The sequence below is a fragment of the Ascaphus truei genome, chromosome 14 (genome assembly GCF_040206685.1).
Source record: "Ascaphus truei isolate aAscTru1 chromosome 14, aAscTru1.hap1, whole genome shotgun sequence".
NCBI lineage: Eukaryota > Metazoa > Chordata > Amphibia > Anura > Ascaphidae > Ascaphus > Ascaphus truei.
The window spans coordinates 48,119,322-48,140,060 of NC_134496.1; the positions used below are offsets into that span (position 1 = coordinate 48,119,322).

General features: G+C 43.9%; 1 protein-coding gene across 2 annotated transcripts in view; it reads right to left on the bottom strand.

Moving 5' to 3' along the window:
* FNDC3B (fibronectin type III domain containing 3B) overlaps positions 1-20,739 on the bottom strand; it is a 226,689-nt gene that overhangs the window by 45,967 nt on the left and 159,983 nt on the right. For both annotated transcript variants that reach the window (XM_075570783.1, XM_075570784.1), the window contains 8 exons: positions 18,734-18,894; positions 18,072-18,131; positions 14,192-14,330; positions 13,093-13,146; positions 9,625-9,749; positions 5,905-6,076; positions 1,720-1,806; positions 491-629 (listed from right to left, as the gene is read on the bottom strand). In XM_075570783.1, coding sequence (XP_075426898.1) covers positions 491-629; positions 1,720-1,806; positions 5,905-6,076; positions 9,625-9,749; positions 13,093-13,146; positions 14,192-14,330; positions 18,072-18,131; positions 18,734-18,894 — 937 coding nt within the window. The remainder of the gene's footprint in view (positions 1-490; positions 630-1,719; positions 1,807-5,904; positions 6,077-9,624; positions 9,750-13,092; positions 13,147-14,191; positions 14,331-18,071; positions 18,132-18,733; positions 18,895-20,739) is intronic.

Here is a 20,739-nt window from a genome sequence, read left to right on the forward strand (position 1 = left end):
TTCCAAACAGCAGACTGTCTATTACTTTGAAAGCTGTAACAATAATGTGCTACACTTAGTAATATATGGTTACTTATTCACAGTCTGCAGCAGTCAGAAGGCGGCCATTTCATTAGGCACACAATCAGAATTTTGACAGAGTTATAACTGGCGCACCAAACGATTGCCAGCTTAGGTAAGAATGTAGAATTATACATTGTCACACGCTTTACATATACAAATAATAATAATAATAATAATAAAATAAAAAGACTGACCAATGTGTTTTAATCCCACCAAACTTGAATAGGTAAAGTGAATTTAGAGACATAAAATATTGGTAGTACCTACAATAACGCGTTAGCCCCGCCCTTTTTTACGTGCAGCTAATTAATTTTTAATGGCGCCTGCTGATGTGCGTGTCCCGCTGCAACGCGCCATCGGGAGCAATAAAAGAACATTGAGGTTACTATACGTAGGCAACATACTGTGTTGAAAGTCTTTTGCATACCCCACTGTATAGTGAATCCGTGCGCAGTAACGGCGTCCTTCACGACAGGCCGGGATGGAGGTCCGGGCCTATCTGGGCTTGTCGTGCAGACCAAAATTTCACTAGAGCTGCTACTTCCTTCAACATTAGAAGCGATAAGCTGCAACGAAGGGAGCCGAGCATTAGCTGCAGGATAACAGTGAGCCCTTTCTACCGACAGGTATTGTTTATAACCATACCGTGCGCAATGCAAATGTCCGTGTTACCACAGGTAAGGGGAACCTGCTGTATGGGTATTTCTCCATTTGGATCCATTCTTTATTGGAAGAGTATACTACTGCAGTGGTGATCAACTCCAGTTCTCAAATACTCCTCCCCCCGGTCAGGTTTTCAGGATATTCCAGCTTCAGCACAGGTGGCTCAATCGAAAACTGAGCCTCTGATTCAACCACTTGTGCTAAAGCTGGAATATCCAGAAAACCCATCCTGTTTTGGAAGGGGGGTGGGGACTGGAGTTGAGCACCCCTGTACAAGGGGTATAATGCAGGCTTAACACCATGATAATGCCAGGGGTGGGCAACTCCAGTCCTCAAGGGCCACCAACTGGTCAGGTTTTAAGGATATCTCTGCTTCAGCACAGGTGGCTCAATCAGAGGCTCAGACGTCAACTGAGCCACCTGCGCTGAAGCAAGGATATCCTGGAAACCTGACCTGTTGGTGGCTCTTGAGTATTAGAGTTGCCCACCCTGTATAACCCGTAGTCGGCTTAATCCACAGTGCAGGATGCAGTAGACAGGTTTCTAAATGTATTCTTGTATTTTGAATCATCATGCATCTATACCCTGAATACAACTCTTTGTACCCTTAAATAAAGATACATCGTTAGTATTACTACTAAGAGTAGCACAATTGCATTGTGCATCACAGCTAGTTGCGCATTTAAAATGCAATGCAGCACGTCTCGTGTCACACAATACTCTGCAAGCGGCTCAGTGTGGAAATGAGGTCACAACTCCAGCTAGAGAGCAAAAAAGGTCTGCTATCAACAGGAATTATACGTGCCCTTTAATGGAAATGTCTTTGGAGATGATTCCAGTTATGATATGAAAGCTCGCAGACATAACAAACGTTATTCTAACCATAGTACAGGCAGAACAGAACAGTGCCATCTGGTGGTAAGAAATATGAACTTATTCGGTTATCTGAAAACATCAATACGTTTATTGATACAATACATTTAGAAGACTTACCCTAAATTTATATTGCGTGCTTCGTTGGAGATTATTCACAGTACAGGTTAAATCTTCTCCAGTGTACGTGGGTTGAAATACACTGTCCTGAAAGGGTATTGTGAATAGGACATGTTACATGAACTCTTCATTTATCTCCTATAATTTATTTTATTTATTTATCAAATGTGTTACCAGGAAGTAACACAGTGAGAGTTACCTCTCGTTTTCAGGCAGGTCCTGGGCACAGAGTTATGATGACAAATAATACATGGTTACAAATACATAGTTACATAAGTGAACAGGGTTATACATTACAGTATATACAAGACATTGCATGCACAGTTAAAGATAATGTAACCAGTACACACGATGAGACCAGCAATATACAGCATTATGTAGTGTTTCTCTGACAAATACAAACTCCAATTCCTTAGCCACTTTTATTTCTAGCCCTGTCTAAAAAACGATGATTACCTATTCGAAAGGATAAGCTGAGACTTAAACCTAGCAGTACTTTCATCTCCAAAACTCCCCGTTCTCCAAGTGCTGTGAAAATGAAATGTAGAAAACATGCTTAAGAAGGGGTTGCCCGTCTTAAAGCATCTTTCCTGACAAAGGAAAATGTTTCGTTCTGTACAAAGGGGCGAACAAGCACTGGCTGATCACTCAGTGACATCGCACAAAGGGAGCAGCCAGAGCGAATCAAACGGTTCCCAAGTCCACCTTTAAACTATACATATAAAATTGTTATAGGTGTCAGATTTGGGTAAAACAAATGTATGAATCACCCAGCTGAGACCCCTTAAACATGTCACTGGAATTAGCTCACTTTGGTCCTGGGAGGGATTTCCCCTGTAACCTGTTCTGTGTGTAAATGATTAGCTATTCCTGGGAGGGGTTTCCCCTGTACCCTGTTCTGCGTGTAAATGATTAGCTATTCCTGGGAGGGGTTTCCCCTGTAACCTGTTCTGCGTGTAAATGATTAGCTATTCCTGGGAGGGGTTTCCCCTGTAACCTGTTCTGCGTGTAAATGATTAGCTATTCCTGGGAGGGGTTTCCCCTGTAACCTGTTCTGCGTGTAAATGATTAGCTATTCCTGGGAGGGGTTTCCCCTGTAACCTGTTCTGCGTGTAAATGATTAGCTATTCCTGGGAGGGGTTTCCCCTGTAACCTGTTCTGCGTGTAAATGATTAGCTATTCCTGGGAGGGATTTCCCCTGTAACCTGTTCTGCGTGTAAATGACTAGCTATTCCTGGGAGGGGTTTCCCCTGTAACCTGTTCTGCGTGTAAATGATTAGCTATTCCTGGGAGGGGTTTCCCCTGTAACCTGTTCTGCGTGTAAATGACTAGCTATTCCTGGGAGGGGTTTCCCCTGTAACCTGTTCTGCGTGTAAATGATTAGCTATTCCTGGGAGGGGTTTCCCCTGTTACCTGTTCTGCGTGTAAATGATTAGCTATTCCTGGGAGGGGTTTCCCCTGTAACCTGTTCTGCGTGTAAATGATTAGCTATTCCTGGGAGGGGTTTCCCCTGTACCCTGTTCTGCGTGTAAATGATTAGCTATTCCTGGGAGGGGTTTCCCCTGTACCCTGTTCTGCGTGTAAATGATTAGCTATTCCTGGGAGGGGTTTCCCCTGTACCCTGTTCTGCGTGTAAATGATTAGCTATTCCTGGGAGGGGTTTCCCCTGTACCCTGTTCTGCGTGTAAATGATTAGCTATTCCTGGGAGGGGTTTCCCCTGTAACCTGTTCTGCGTGTAAATGATTAGCTATTCCTGGGAGGGGTTTCCCCTGTAACCTGTTCTGCGTGTAAATGATTAGCTATTCCTGGGAGGGGTTTCCCCTGTTACCTGTTCTGCGTGTAAATGATTAGCTATTCCTGGGAGGGGTTTCCCCTGTTACCTGTTCTGCGTGTAAATGATTAGCTATTCCTGGGAGGGGTTTCCCCTGTTACCTGTTCTGCGTGTAAATGATTAGCTATTCCTGGGAGGGGTTTCCCCTGTTACCTGTTCTGCGTGTAAATGATTAGCTATTCCTGGGAGGGGTTTCCCCTGTTACCTGTTTTGCGTGTAAATGATTAGCTATTCCTGGGAGGGGTTTCCCCTGTTACCTGTTCTGCGTGTAAATGATTAGCTATTCCTGGGAGGGGTTTCCCCTGTTACCTGTTCTGCGTGTAAATGATTAGCTATTCCTGGGAGGGGTTTCCCCTGTTACCTGTTCTGCGTGTATATGATTAGCTATTCCTGGGAGGGGTTTCCCCTGTAACCTGTTCTGCGTGTAAAAGATTAGCTATTCCTGGGAGGGGTTTCCCCTGTACCCTGTTCTGCGTGTAAACGATTAGCTATTCCTGGGAGGGATTTCCCCTGTAACCTGTTCTGCGTGTAAACGATTAGCTATTCCTGGGAGGGGTTTCCCCTGTAACCTGTTCTGCGTGTAAACGATTAGCTATTCCTGGGAGGGGTTTCCCCTGTAACCTGTTCTGCGTGTAAACGATTAGCTATTCCTGGGAGGGGTTTCCCCTGTAACCTGTTCTGCGTGTAAACGATTAGCTATTCCTGGGAGGGGTTTCCCCTGTACCCTGTTCTGCATGTAAATGATTAGCTATTCCATATGTTATCATGTGCAACGCATAAGAAGCGTCTTCCCGACGTTTGATACATGTCACCTATCCTTTTCCAGTACACTGGATTTTCTTCAGCTTAAATGTAAAGGTTTAATTGGCTCAGAAAAGACGCCCGGGGAAGGAAATGCAAGAGAGCGATACATTATCAAACGCTCGCCATGTAACCCAGGGGCGGCCAACTGCAGTCCTCAAGGGCCACCAACAGGTCAGGTTCTCAGGATATCCCTGCGTCAGCACAGGTGGCTCAATCAGTGGCTCAGTCAGAATGACTGAGCCACCTGCGCTGAAGCAGGGATATCCTGAAAACCTGACCTGTTGGTGGCCCTTTAGGACTGGAGTTGGCCACCCTTGATGTAGCAACTCCACATCTCCTTCATTTTGCAGCAATAATAGAATGGCAAAGTATAAAGATAACACATATAAGAGCCTGTGACGTGTGAGAGGCCAGCGACAATGTGACGTGTGAGAGGCCAGCGACAATGTGACGTGTGAGAGGCCAGCGACAATGTGACGTGTGAGAGGCCAGCGACAATGTAACGTGTGAGAGGCCAGCGACAATGTGCCGTGCTGAGAGGCCAGCGACAATGTGACGTGTGAGAGGCCAGCAACAATGTGACGTGCTGAGAGGCCAGCGACAATGTGCCATGTGAGAGGCCAGCGACAATGTGACGTGTGAAAGGCCAGCGACAATGTGACGTGCTGAGAGGCCAGCGACAATGTGACGTGTGAGAGGCCAGCGACAATGTGACGTGTGAGAGGCCAGCGACAATGTGACGTGTGAGAGGACACCGACAATGTGACGTGTGAGAGGACACCGACAATGTGACGTGTGAGAGGCCAGCGACAATGTGACGTGTGAGAGGCCACCGACAATGTGACGTGCTGAGAGGCCAGCGACAATGTGACGTGCTGAGAGGCCAGCGACAATGTGACGTGCTGAGAGGCCAGCGACAATGTGACGTGCTGAGAGGCCAGCGACAATGTGCCGTCTTCTCAGGCACAAAATGGGTTAAGAACGCTATGGCAGTATAAGGGGATCAGTGGTTCTCAACTCCAGTCCTCAAGCCCCCCAAACAGGTTAGGTTTTGAGGATATCACACCTTCAGTACAGGTGGCTCAATCATGGCGATTGTGCCACCTGTGCTGAGGTAGGGACTGAGTGAGCCACCTGTGCTGAAGCAGGGATATCCTCAAAACCTGACGTGGGGGGGGGGGGCTTGAGGACTGGTGTTGAGCACCCCTGCCCTAACCAAAGAGAGGATGCAATAGCAACAAACATTGTCAGCTGGTTTGAACCCCCAACACCCCTGACTTATAGCAAAGTATTTCACAATAGGCTTGTAAATTAATTTGATTTTGGCTTCTTTAAAACGTCCTCTAATGTGCAGGTATTTTTCTGACTTCTAATACCAGCTACAAACCAAATGTTTTACATTTCAAAAGTTAGTTCCATTATAGTTAGATTTGCTATTTTTCCCCTGAAGTATTTTTGGACGGTAAAGAGGGTTATAAATTCACTTCGACATCGATATATATTGTCACTCCTTCCCGCGCTGCTCATGTGGAGACACTGTAACACTTACATTCTCCTCCTGAATCTCCAGGGTGTACGATATCGTCTCTTCTGGGGAGCAGCCTTCTGGCTTCATCCACTGCAAAGTTATCCAGGTAATTCCAGCCCGAGTAAGTTTGGGGGCAGATGGCGTCTGAGGGATATTGCCTAATGTGTAGTATACAACTTCTTGGCTGTATTCACTATATGGAGGTAAAAGAGAACACCAGTTTTGATTGGATGCAATAGTACAGTATTTGACTCTGTGTACATTGAGGTTACAAGTAGAGAGGGCCGAATCTGCCCAAATCTTAGCTGATGCCACCCCTCAAATCAGTTTTGCGGTGTAAAATGCGCAAATGTATTTGGCCGGTTTTAATACGCGCAAATTCCTCAAAAACCGCCATTGGATACAACCTTTGGTCGGATTTGTAGAATCCAACCCGCAGGTTCAGCCATTCATTGGCTGATTCTTTACAGCGCGCCAGCGCGTTGCCTAATTGGCGCATTGGGTTTTACAAATCCTTCCGTGGGCTGCGGAATCCGCGGAGTGTATTAATAATATGCGCGGATCAAAGGTACCCGGCTGATCAAATGTGTGCCCGTCTCTAGTTACAATACCTGTCCATCGATCCTCATTATTTAAATAACTAGGTTTCCCTGATCTCTGGGCTCTCTATTCAATACAGTGAGATCTATTAAACGTTGATAGTTTGTTCATTGAGCATTATCTCACTTCTTACTATATAGAATAGGGGCATGGGTTTTATTTAAGCCAGGCTATTGATGTGCTGTAAATCTTTGCATAGGGGCATGGGTTTTATTTAAGCCAGGCTATTGATGTGCTGTAAATCTTTGCATAGGGGGCATGGGTTTTATTTAAGCCAGGCTATTGATGTGCTGTAAATCTTTGCATAGCTACAGTATAGCCCTGATTTTGATAGTAACCTCAATAAAGCCGAGATCAGATGTGGCTGCTCTACTAACTGAAGCTTAATATGCAACAAATCGAATAGCATGGATCAGTGATTCCCTGTTCGGGAACCCCAAGGGGTTTGTAAGGTGTAGGGTGTAAAGACTTTGTAAGGCCCCAAACTGCACCTTAGTGTGAGTGATACAGCCGTAATTATTGCAGGAGCTTCCAAAGTCGCTCCCACAATGCTTTGCAAACACAGCAGAAAGGCATTGTGGGACATGACTTTGAAAGTTCCCACAGTAATTGACAGATACCCCAATGCTGCCTGGACACACTGAGGGGCAGTTTGGAGCCTTATTAAGCATGTGTTACCCCACAAGCTCAGGACACTATACTGCCTGCGATCGGTCACACAGTTTTGACAGCAGTAGTCTGATGAGTATGCAATAAGATTTATTAATTAGGGGATCACAGAACAAATATTTTCTAGTGGGGGGTGCACAGCGTAAAAAAAGTTGAGAACCGCTGGCATGAATAATAGTAGTACTAAGAACTCACTTTATTGCAGAACACATTCAAGAGCAAGGTTACTTTCCTAAATCTCCGCTTTATATAGTTTGAGTTTACTGTATATCAGCCGTACGTTTATCCATTCCTAAAATAATTATGTATAATCACTCTGTAAGACTGCAGTCTCCTAAGCGTTCCATGGCTGGATGTCTGCATATTTCCATAATGGTTAATAATAGTTAAGAATTCCCACGGCAATTCTTATTAAATAAGTGCACATGGATTTCTAATTTCTTACAAGAGGAAAGGGAGGTGTGTGTATGCGAACATCACGTTCATTCAATGTGTTTTGTCTGCCTTTAACCCTTTCACTGATCTTAGCTACAGTTTATGGGGATAATGTTGAATTCGTTATCAACACCCGATGAATAACATCATCAACTAATGCAAATTGTGTCCGGAGTTAATTTATTGGAAAATACTTGTCTACATTTTATTTGGTGGTAAAAGTCCTCCATTGAGAGCTCTGTGATCTGAATACATCCACGCAAAACATAGTATCTGCATAAGAGTTGGGCGCTTATGAAGATGGATAGAATTACAAACAAACGTACCAGTGATTGGAAAATAAACTAAAATGCTTCGTGTTCTGGAACCCAAGTAGGCCCACATGTTGGATGGGCATCGGAGCTCGTTACCCAATTATGTACACGTGTACTGTGAAGCGCTATGTACATTAATGGCGCTATACAAATAAAGATGCAATACAATACAAGGAAGACAGCACCTGGGTTCAAACTCAAACCTTTGTCATTCCTAACAATTTGAAAATCTAATTGTCTAATTACACAATTAAAGGAAAACAAAGTAAACATTCGATTGTTCAGCTAAAGTACCTGTGGTGGCAGTTCCGTGCAGTGACTTTAATAAGCACGACACTTTCACAAATCACCACAGGTCAACATCTAAGATAACTAAAAAAATATAGATTTATATTTCATCTTGAAAACCTTGCGCTGCATTTTAACCAAAATGTATTCATTGTGTTTCCACCGTTTAGGAAGAGGGAATTCCTTTATCGATAACGTACTGTACTATGCTGCATTTTCTTTACTCACGTGATCTAAAATGTCACAGACGTACTCAGACGTTGCTTCTTTCCATGAAACGTAACTGGTAATCCTGCTGTGGCCAGAACTTCTGTCTCGGGGAATCCGAAGCTACAATCCCAGATGTTTTCCAATAAATCTAAGTGATGTGCTTCTGTGTATTGAAGTTTGCAGAAGGGCCGTTTTGCCTTGTGGTTAAAACCTTATCCTTGCAGGGAGAGGATTGCTTCGTTGTAACCCAGGGGTGGGCAACTCCAGTCCTCAAGGGCCACCAACAGGTCAGGTTTTCAGGATATCCTAGCTTTAGCACAGGTGGCTCAACCAGTGGCTCAGTCAAAGACTGAGCCTCTGATTGAGCTACCTGCACTAAAGCAGAGACTGATTGAGCCACCTGCACTGAAGCAGGGACTAATTGAGCCACCTGTGCAGAAGCAGGGATATCTGGAAAACCTGACCTGTTGGTGGCCCTTGAGGACTGGAGTTGCCCCATCGCTGTTGTAATCCAATGCTTGCAGAATCATATTGCAATATCTCAAAAGCATCCACAATTGTATAACCGTTACCAGCGTACATGGACAAATTAATGTACCAAAGGGGCTCTTACGTTAGACTACCTCTGAAAGTACCTGGAACCCTGCAGCCTGACGCTGTGCTGGCCCCTTCCACTGAAAACCTATTCTGTAGTTTGGTAACTTTGATAAAGTCTGTTTATATATGAGGACTATGAGATGTTGAGGCTTTAAAAACGATTTGAACCCTCTTTCAACTTAAGTGCCTCATGCATTTATTGCCTATAACTAGTATTAATCAATTATTTGTGCCGACTAAAGGGTGTGAGCCCTTTGCTGACATTTGGTGATGTTAACGCTTCTCTATTTCAATCTGAAACTCACTTTATCCCCTGTACCCAATTTTCCAACTCTATCTGTCCATGAAATGTCTGTGAATTGACGGTATAACCCTGTTCTTTTAATATAACCATGTATTTTTTATAACTCTGTGCCCAGGACATACTTGAAAACGAGAGGTAAATCTCAATGTATTACTTCCTTTTAAAATATCTTTTATAAATAAATAACTAAACTTAGTGACGACGCAAAGCCCATGTAGTTTAATATTAAAACAGATGCATATAGATTCATTAAAAAAAAGGATTACAAAAATGAGATAATAATAATAAAACAAAAATAGGAAGAGTCAGTATGACAATACTCACCTTTTCCCAATATCGTTGCGAGCTGCAACTCTAAAGGTGTATCCCATTACTGGACAAAGCTTTGTCAACTTGCAGTGCCTTTGGCTCCCCAAATAACACTCTCTAAATGCACTATTTCTTTTCCCCTGAGAAACAAAATATATAGAAATTAATTTTTCCTCTAGGCATAGGTATATTTTATGCAATGATGAAATTACCTGAAGGTCATGAGGATTGGTGGCAACAAAAAAAATAAAATAACACTCTGTTTACATCTTCAAAGCTGGACGAGGAAAGAATCAGATGAATTCTCCAGCAAGAAAAGGGTTACACAGGCTGCCGCTTGCACAAGAAAATCGATGCGAACACAGCATGCTTTCATTGCGTTTAAGTGCAATTGGCTTAGCTGGTACCTTTTCAGGATAGCTGCTCAGCTAATGATCAAATCTTTCTTCTAAGCACATTGTAGCAGTGTCTAAGGCTAGGTTACTAACTACTCATGGGAATCAAACATCTCAATGTGTTTAATAGAACAGGGATGTTTCCTTCACCCTGACTTCTACAATGTGTTTACTTTCTTACTAATAAAACTTTGATCCATTACTCGGAGTTGCTGTCCTCAATTATACCGTATTGTACAGATTAATACTTTCAAACTAATGTACAGATTAATACTTTCAAACTAATGTACAGATTAATACTTTCAAACTAATAATAATTTTTTACATACTGTCGGTCAAGTTCTGTATGTTCCATGTTCTAGTACAGAGGCGGCCAACTCCAGTCTTCAAGGGCCACCAAAAGTTCAGGTTTTAAGGTTATCCCTGCTTCAGCACAGCCGTTGATTGAGCCCCCTGTGCTGAAGCAGGGACATCCTGAAGAGCCTGCCCTGTTGGTGGCCCTTGAGGGCTGGAGTTGCCCACCCCTGGCTTAGAGAGTGGGATACGTTATAAAACATTCACGGAAGCTCTCCAATAATGATTGCTTCTAAATTGTTTTGGGACATCACCAAAAAACAAGGTGAGCTCGGGTGAATTCTGTTATCTCCAAGTAATTACTCTATGTAGCTGAATACTAATTATATGTCAGAAGGTATCAATGGACGCTTCTCGCTGTTTTCTGAATTGCAGTTAATTAGAATTAATCTGCAGTTACAATAATGTGAATATGCATAAGAGAATTATGATGGAAGGATAATCTAAACAATTTGTTTTGATGGCGCCGTAGTGGCGTTGAGTCGCCCCAGTAGAATCTCCCCAGCTTTATTATTTGTCATTGTCAAAATGATCAGTAATAAGTATCACGTGAGGCCACACAGAAAGCAAAGGGCAGCAATGATGCTTTCTATACAGTATCTCAGGAGTGGCCAACTCCAGACCTCAAGGGCCACCAACAGGTCAGATTTTAAGGATATCTCTGCTTCAGCACCAGTGGCTCAGTCAGAATGACTGACCTATCTCTGCTGAAGCAGGGATATCCCTAATACCATGTATTGGAGTTGGCACCCCCCTGCAGTATACACACACTTTTATGCCAGACTGTTGAATTAACATGGTTGGGTTCAACTCTATCTTCTGCTCACATTGCACTGGGATTGTGTGTTTGTTTACATGTACAGTATAATGTATAACCCACTATAAGCCTGTTACATGCAATTAAATGGAGCACTGTTTTCCTAATACATGTATTCTATGCCCCCAAGTATAAAGTTAGTGGACCATACACCTCCTTTGTGGAGCAGTACTTCCTGAGTGAGAATAGCCGCACTGTGCGAAGGTAAGAAACCAGAAAATGATGCCTTATTGATTGCTCCCTCCTGTCCCACATTTAAGTGCAGGCTTCCATGATTCACTGGTTGGTCGTGCTGAGTCTGTGTTTACCTCCTGTTTCTCTTTAATGAGGCCAGCAGATGACAGACTTTGTGGCCAGTTCTTGATTTCGGCCCCAGCACAGAATTCGCTTACTTTACGTCTTGTTTGAGAAGATGACGCTGGCCCGGTACAATGCTCAAACCATCCTATGGCACTTTGCAGGAACACAAAGACTAATCTATGTGTGGTCATATACAGCATGCCTTACTCGTCATTGAGGGGTTGAGAGACTACGCAATCAGACGTATCGCGCCCAAATTAGCGATATCGGTCATTTCTTTAATGGCAGATTTCACAGGTTCGGGCACGAAACAGCGGATCGGTCTTTTATGACTCAAGGGCTAACTATGCATTGTATGTCTTAGTACAGGGGTGCTCAACTACAGCCCACCCCTCCCCCCCAACAGGTCAGGTTCATACGATATCCCTGCTTCAGCACGGGTCTCTCAATATGTCCCTGCTTCAGCACAGGTGGCTTAATCAGAGGCTCAGGCTTTGACTGAGCTTCTGATTGAGCCACCTGTGCTGAAGCAGGGACTAATTGAGCCACCTGTGCTGAAGTAGGGACTGATTGAGCCAGGGATATCCTGAAAACCTGACCTATTGGGGGGGGGGGGGGTGGCTTGAGGACCCTTGTGATCGTATCTGAAGTCCAGGCTCCTCTGTGATATGATGTAAAGCCTCTTGCCCCGCAGGATTATAGCTCCATCCAGTTAAAGCTTAAGTGAACTTACTCAATGGAGCTGAGACCTTCTGTAGGGAGATGGCATATTAATGGAGCTGAGACCTTCTGCAGGGAGATGGCATATTAATGGAGCTGAGACCTTCTGCAGGGGGATGGCATATTAATGGAGCTGAGACCTTCTGCAGGGAGATGGCATATTAATGGAGCTGAGACCTTCTGCAGGGGGATGGCATATAAATGGAGCAATCCATGCATTATCCCACATGTATATTTGTTAATTAATCAATTCTGTAGTATTAGATAACTTACTATAAAAAAAATGATTTCAACTTTTAATGCCATTTTTAATGAGTTTTATTTTAATGAGCATCCTTTGATTTCTATAGCTGGCTTTACCGCAGCGGTGCAAGATCTTTGTAACACTTTCTGTTTGTGATAATTTATTGCCAATACTCCTAGCAGTTTGAGCTGCAATCTGCAACAACAGATAATGTTACCTTAGTAATGTAAGGATACATTGTAGCTGCTGAGTTACACTGGCTGAAGAATTGATTGAAACCGAAAAGGCGGCCATTTAGTGAACCCTGGGAAGCAGGATCTTTGCTGATCAATCGCGGGAGAACTAATCGATCGGCAGCTTAAGTAATCAGTTTTCAATAAAGGTAACCAAAGGCTGCATATATTAAACCGCCCCCCCCCCCCGCTTGGATTGTCTCTCTAATAGTGATGGAGATAAGAGCAGCACGTTGTTTTATTATAAACGGTTACTTTAATCTATTCCCAGCGTGCCGCTGTGTTATTCTGTTTGGAAGAGCAGCGCATTGCAGTCTACACATAGAAGAGGTCAATTGAGAAATGATCCCACAATATCTTGTACATCGGCAAAAGAAGCTCTAATATCAGCACATGTATGTAATATACAATTCTTCCTACCTCATCCCATTGTAACAGATAGCTGGTGATTCTTGAACCATTATCAACTGGTGCCTAGAATAATAGAAATGGAATATTAGCATTCGACAGCCAACACACCAAATATTCACACAGTCCGAGCAGAACGTTTGAAGCCGATCTTACAGTATCTTGTTTTCTTTACAAAGTCAGAGGATATTATAATGTATATCTGTATAGCACAACCCAGGTACGTAGCGCTGTATAATACGTTAATATGTGGCATAATATTATAACACATAATGGGAATAAGCGCTTCAGATATAAAACAATAGGGAAAGTGACCCGGGGAGCTTACAATCTAAGTGGATTTTCTCATTTCAAATGACAAGAAGTTTCTTTACACACATCTTTTGTAACACTACACCACAGAATATTATTATTCGCTTTCCCCTCCCCCCCCCCTGGTATGGCACCAACATAGTCAGCATCGCAGTACAACGTGGGAGGGAGGACAGCAACATACAACATAACACGATATGAGACAAAAGGAAAGAAGGTCCCTGTTCCAAAGAGCTTACAATCTAAAAAAATAGATAAAATAAGTATAAAAAACAGTGAAAACAGAGCAGCTAGAACTGTATTGTACACAGGCAGCACACTCAGTAATAAAAGGTACGATGAGAAATAGGGGGTGTATATGGAACCTGATTAAAGACCTACGAGTGACCCCACATGACATGCTCTGGACCCCTGCCTTGTTTTGTGCTACCTAATGAGGACACGACCGTTAAATGGAAATAGCAGCCACAGGAAAGCAAATACAAGTCCCTTACAGCTGGGGTTCTCAAGACCCACCAACAGGTCAGGATATCCCTGCTTCAGCAGAGGTGACTCAATCAGTCGAAGACTGAGCCACTGATTGAGCCACCTCTGCTGAAGCAGGGATATCCATAAACGCTGACCTGTTGGGGGGGTTTTGTGGACCAGAGCTGAGCACCCCTGCATTACAGGATAGAATAACCAAAAGTAAGGGAAGAGGGTCAACCCCCCTCCCCCTATGTTAAAATGCTAGGGGCGCGGCAGGGTTCCTACTTCCATCCCCCAATGTGCCGGCGCCCGCTTCACCTGCAGATCTTACCTTCCATTGTAATGTTAATGAGCTTTTGGTTCTGTGCGAGAGTTTGGGTGGGAAAGGAGGTTCTGGAACACAGCTGAGAGTGGTGAAGCCGAGGGGTTCCGAGCAGGTTCCCTTCACGGACCTATTCACGGTGTACACTCTGCAAACAAACACAAGGTCCTTACGTGACGCAGCGTACGGCAGGGACGCGGATTCCTTTGGCGCGGGGAGCGTCATTCAATGATGTACAGATTCACACGTGTGAGCACATTCACACGTCTCAGACACGTCTGTGAACCTGCTTTCCACCATTATCTCTTAGCACACAGCGCTTCCACTGCAGCAAGGGATTGTGGGAAATGACATGCAAATGAGCGCTCAGTGTCAACTTTTGCGTCTTATCCATTTTAACATGGAACCCCTATAAGCTTATTCCTGCCGTATTAAATCAATTACAAATTCAACCAAATTATAAGTATACAGCCTAAGGCAGGAGTGGCCGACTGCAGTCCACAGAGGCCACCAACAGGTTAGGTTTCCAGGATATCCCTGCTTCAGCACAGGTGGTTCAATAAGTGGCTCAGTCAGAATTACGGATATCCCTAATAAGTGGCCAGTTGGTGGAGGAATGGAGTTGGCCACCGCTGGTCTAAGGAATATAGATTTCATTTTGCATTTGTTCTCTAGAAATTATCATTAATTGTCACCTATACAAAATGTAGAAAACTTTTTCAATTACATTTCAATTCTTCCAAAATGATAAATAAATTTCCTAAGCATGTGGCTCACTGACCTAACATCAACATGTTTAAAAAAAAATCAGAAGATTGAAATTCTTGTAAAATTGCATACTCCAAAACTATTTAGACACCTAAATTGGAAAATGTGAAGATGGAGCCATGCCTATATGGGTTTAATCTGTATGCCAAACTACCTAAGCCATCACAATGTGTAAAGTAAACGGACGATGAAGTTCAGTGACTTTGTCTTGCAGTTCTGCTTCTACAGTGTGTCTAGGGCGGGATGATCTTGGATCCCATAATAATATTTAATATTACACCAGTTGACTGCATACTGTCAGTTTTGTTCACAACAGACCACGCCAAAATCAATCCTCTGTAACTTAAAAGGATACAGAAAAGTTATTTGGACTTATTTTTGTTTCTCATGTTGGATATTTTCTTTGTAAGCAGATAAACCTTATCCACAAATAACTAATCCCCCTAGGTTAACTGAACCCCATTCTTATAATCAGTGCACAGCTCATGGGTAGCATGAGCATACACACATGCATACATTTTTATAATATAGGGCACCGGAATCCAGTATGAGTGAGGAAGTAATATTGCTGAAATGAGTATACTGTTGAAATGAATATATTACTGAAATGGACTGGGGGGGTCTCTGGAGAAGGATTGAAGGCGATGTTCTGTTTGCATTTTGTCTGTTATGTTTTCAGTCTCCATTGTGTGTGTAAGAGTGAGTGTGTGTGGTTTGAATGTGTTTTGCGCACAGTAGATTTACGACTGTGTCTGTAGTTTACGCCCACATTCCTGGTGTAAGGTTGTACCTGGTTTCTATAGAGAACTGTTTTAAGCCAGTTTTAAACCGGTTTTAATGATCTGTAAGAGGATTGGTTTAAGAATTAAGGAGTGGTTAGTAAATTCTGCCTGGTAACCTATTTTGAACAAAGGAATCAAAAATGTATAAAAAGGCTGTTTTGGGCACTCCCTGGCAGAGAGTCTTACAGACTTTTGAATGGGTATGTTCATACATTGCAATAAACTTCTCATTATCAACGAACCCATGTTTGTGAGTTTGCAAAGAACGGCAAGAGTGTGACGTCATAATGCGGGATGAATGATTTGCAAACGTTTCGCGCTGAATGGTACCTCCCGCGTGACAGCGATATTCTTTGTTTTTTATCCTCTCTGCGCTTGGCGGGCGGGGAAAGACGCGCACTGAGTAACGCCTATAGGGGTGGGAGAGAAAGTAACGCCTATAGGGGCAGGTGCCGTGGTATTATGAGATGACCGGGCAGTGTTCTAACTTTATTATTTTAATAAGTACAGTACGGTGACTCTATCAGAAAAGGTCACTATTACACTCAAGTAGAAATGTATTCGGTTTTTATGACTGATTTCCTTACAATCATTTTAAGTTCAGGCATTTTCCGTGAAGGCGCTAAAATATGGGACAGTTATGCGCCCCGACAGACCTTTCCCGGGACAAGTCAATGAAATAAGGGACAATCCCGTATATACGGGACGTCTGGTAACCCTACACGTGAAGTATAAACGGTTGAGGGCTCACAGAAGCAAAAGGGGGAAAGAAATCTCTTCCCAAGGTATACAAGAACGCTCGAGAGGGAGACGGGAATGTGGGGTGCTTTCTAATAAGACAATAATCGGGAAGATACCGGCCTGGTGCCTGGCAAACTGCATGAAATGACCGGTGGCAAATCAGCGGCTTCAGTTATTTCATTTTCATGCAAAACCTTTCCCTTAAACCGGGCGGCTGGGATGTTTGCGGGGCTCGGCGCAGTGACACGTGCGGGGCCTCGGCTCTTTAATTTTCCGCCGGCACATCTCCTTCCGGCATCTCGTCTCCTCCTGGCCTCTCCCCCTGTAGGCTCCGGTTATTCTGGCTCCGCGAGGTCAAAAGGCGGTGCGTTGCCATGACAACGGGACACCACGTGATGTCATGGGCCATTCGGCATCACGTTGTCATGGCAATGCAGCATCACAGGGTGTCCCGTTATCATGGCAACATGACGCCTCATGGCCCCGCGACATCACGAGGCGTCCCCATTGTCATGGCAACGCGACGCCATTTGACCGTGCAGAGCCATAATGATGAGGGGGGGGCGGGGAGATGCTGGGAGGACACGGTAAGAAATTTACAGATGCCCCACGCTCTCCCCCGGCAATCAGTTTAATTGTTGGCACTGCCATCACGCCGGCCCCAGCTCTCAGTGAAGATAACAGGGTTTAATCTGCTTGGAGAGTACGTTTTTTGCTTATCTGACATATCAGCTTTATTACTTATATAAACAAAACGTTCTTGCAAACCTCGAGCGGTATCTGCAGACACCGTCCTGTACAAACATGGAATATAAGTGCAGACACATGTCTGTGCCTTAGGCCCCAATAGTATTCACTGTGCAAGCTGTAATCCCATTAGCCAGGGATTCCTTTCAATGCCGTGATGAGCGCGACCAGCCCGAGTCCCAGGGAGTCTAACTTGTGTCATACAGCGGTATTTCTCTTAAGAGAAAAGAGGCATGTTTGGGGGGTTCGCGCCCTGCAAAGCAGTCTGACGAATAGTACAACATAGTCACAGGCGACTGGTGAGTCTGTGTGGGAACCCATACTGTACACCAGGGGGTGCTCAACTCCAGCCCTCAATCCCTCTCCAACAGGACAGGTTTTCAGGATATTCCAGCTTCAGAACAGGTGGCTCAGCCAAAGACTGAGCCTCTGACTGAGCCAACTGTGCTGAAGCAGTGATAGCCTAAAAATCTGACTTGTTGGGGGAGTGAGGGGGGGCTTGAGGACTGGAGCACCCCTGCTGTATGCTACTTTCAGTAGTTCCGTGTGCTCCGTTGCATACGTACTGTATTACTTATACTACTATATCTAGATCTTGTTATTCATTAGCGAAATGTTCTGTTTTTAAAATGTTGTCATTTTTGATAAAGAATTTAAAATAAATAAATAAATAAAAATACCCTTGCAATGAAGATGATCTCGTTGACCAAACCATGGTAAGCAAAATATCCCACGTGTATTGGACAGCGCCACAGTAATACTGCAGGTATTAGCCATTCCCATCACTGAACCGCCAATGTGTATTCCGGTATTGTAATTACCACCGGTAACATTCCAAGAGTACAACGCACCTGACGTGATAATCCGCGGCCGGCCTGAGCTCTTTCAGGTGACACTCCAATTCTTCTCCACTACAGAAACAAATTGTACATCAAGAGTGAGAAATACGAACGGGAAATAGAATATTTGACATCTGCCCCCAGTTCTGAGCGCACCATTAGTATGAGAGAGTAATACAGGGTGCTGGATATCAACTGCTCAGTGCCGAGGGCCGGCAAAATAATACGCTCCAGGCAGTGGTGGATTTAACATTTTGCCGCCCATAGTACCTCTTCTGCAGCGTCGCGCGGCAGCGTGTTGTGATGCTGTGTGAACACATTGGCACGGCAAGGCGTCGCTATGTGATGTCACAGCGTCAGTTGACGCCGTGATGCTGTAGAAGGAGAAGGGTGACGCGAAGGAGAAGGTAAGAGACCTTTACAGAGACCCCACGCTCTCCCCCGGCAATCAGTGGGGATGAGAGCGTGGGCCTCTGTATATGGGGGGGGGGGGGGAGGAAGAACATTTGCGGCCACCCTAAGCCCGGGCCTATCGAGCCTAATGGGAAATTCACCACTGCTTCCAGGCTTTCAAAGGGGACTCCGTTTTACCCTGCACAACATCTGTTTGTTTTCCGGTAAAGTTACCATAATTGCCTAATTTATAGTCCACGTTGGCATGATACGTTATTTACCTGTAAATAATCTTGTACTTCCCATCTCTCCCTTTGTCTGATAAGGCCACCTCATAACTGCAGGAGTAAGAAAGGCCGTTACTGTGCTTATCTCCACCTAGAAAGCCACCGTTGGGAGGCGACCACGTGACTAAAGCCGTTCGGGATTGAATGCTGGAAACCTGAACAAGAAGAAGAAAGAAGGAACACTGTTAGGAAGAAAGTCATTGTCCCCCCGTTACCACAATCCTGCAGGTGATAATACTACATCGCTTGAAACGGAAAATAACGGCGAGCGAATGAGCTGGTGCTATTTTAATTCCTTACAGCTGTCAGCATGCAAGACGCGGCCATATTAAGATATAGATTTATATATATTTTAAAAACAAAAATCAATATGAGTCTATACATTCTTAAAATGTTTTAAAGAAGCAATTTATGCAATATCCTACATGTGTGTTTTTTTATTTTTTATAATAAATCAGTTCTGTAGTATTAGATAATACTTACTAAAAATGTTTTATTTATTCAACTCTTAATGCCCTTTTAATGAGTTTTAATATAATGAGTATCCTTTGATTTCTATAGCATTCTTTAGCCCACCTCCCCAGCAGTGCAAGATATTTGCAACACTTTCCTGTTTGTGATCATTTGTTGCCAATATCCCCAGCAGGTTGAGCTGCAAACTGTAACAATAGATAATGTTAACCTAGTAAAACAAGAATACATTGTCGCTGCTGAGTTACACTGACTGAAGGATTAATAGAAACTGAAAGGCAGCCATTTAGTGAACCCTGGGAAGCAGGATCTTTGCCGATCGATCACCCCCTGTTCTAATGCATCCGCTTATTTCATAAAGAGGCTTGCAGCAAATTGCAGAATCATTAGCACAGGGTCCTTCAAAAATATGTGTTTAGTCATTATGACGGCATGAATAATACATCTCCTATAAATAGAAAACATCCTTAATAAGGAGAGCAGTAAACACTACCTTCTGGAAAAGGAAAAAAACAAAGGGTGCAAGTAAACAGCAGCGTACTGAAATATTTAATCCGGTGACGTATTGTTTACTTGCAGAAGGCAGGTTCTCTGCGACGCTGGCCAGATGTACCAAGCAGTCTCCTGGAAAACACACCGCAGATATTCAAGATGATGGGCAGTAAGGTGTTTTGATGGCAGAAGACTGCATAGTCCAGGGGTCTCCAAACTCAGTCCTCAAGAGCCGCCAACAGGCCGGTTTTTATGGATATCCCTGCTTCAGCACAGGTGGCTCAGTCAAAGACTGAGCCACTGATTGAGCCACCTGTGCTGAAACAGGGATATCCATAAATGCCGGTCTGTTGGCGGCTCTTGAGGACTGAGTTTGGAGACCCCTGGCATAGTACATACAGGTCCCAATCTTTTCCAGATTGGACACAAACGCATGTACTGTCTTTGCCATGGGATGGCCAGGTCACGTGAGCGGTTCGCCCAATGAGGGCGAGCCAGCTCTGTGATGTCACGACCACGCCCCCTCAACGCTCCAAATCATGCCCAGCTACAGTCCAGGAATCGCCCCTGCTGCAAGCACGCGTCACGGCGCTCCGTCTCGCGCTCGCGAGCAGGCAGCATGGACGAAGCCTTACTGGTAAACATTTCAACATACCAGAATGTCCAAAGCCCTCTTCATTAGGAAAAAAGGCTGTTTTTAACATGATCCTCGACGTTTCGGTCCAAAAGGATCTTCATCAGGGTCAACCAAAATGTGGGTGACCGTGTAACATTAAGTCTACTTGCATTTTTTCTAATGATATATGTGCTCTGGACTTCTTGGTATGCTGTCATTTATTTATTTTATTTAACCTCTCATTAACCTCTCGTTTTCAAGTATGTGCTGGGCACAGAGTTATAATGACAATACAGTACATGGTTACATTAAAAGAACAGAGGTTACACATTATATTTACAGATATTACATGCACAGTTAAAGATAATATATATTATAGGCGTATGTAGCAGTTACAGACAAGATTAAAATGTAAGACAGG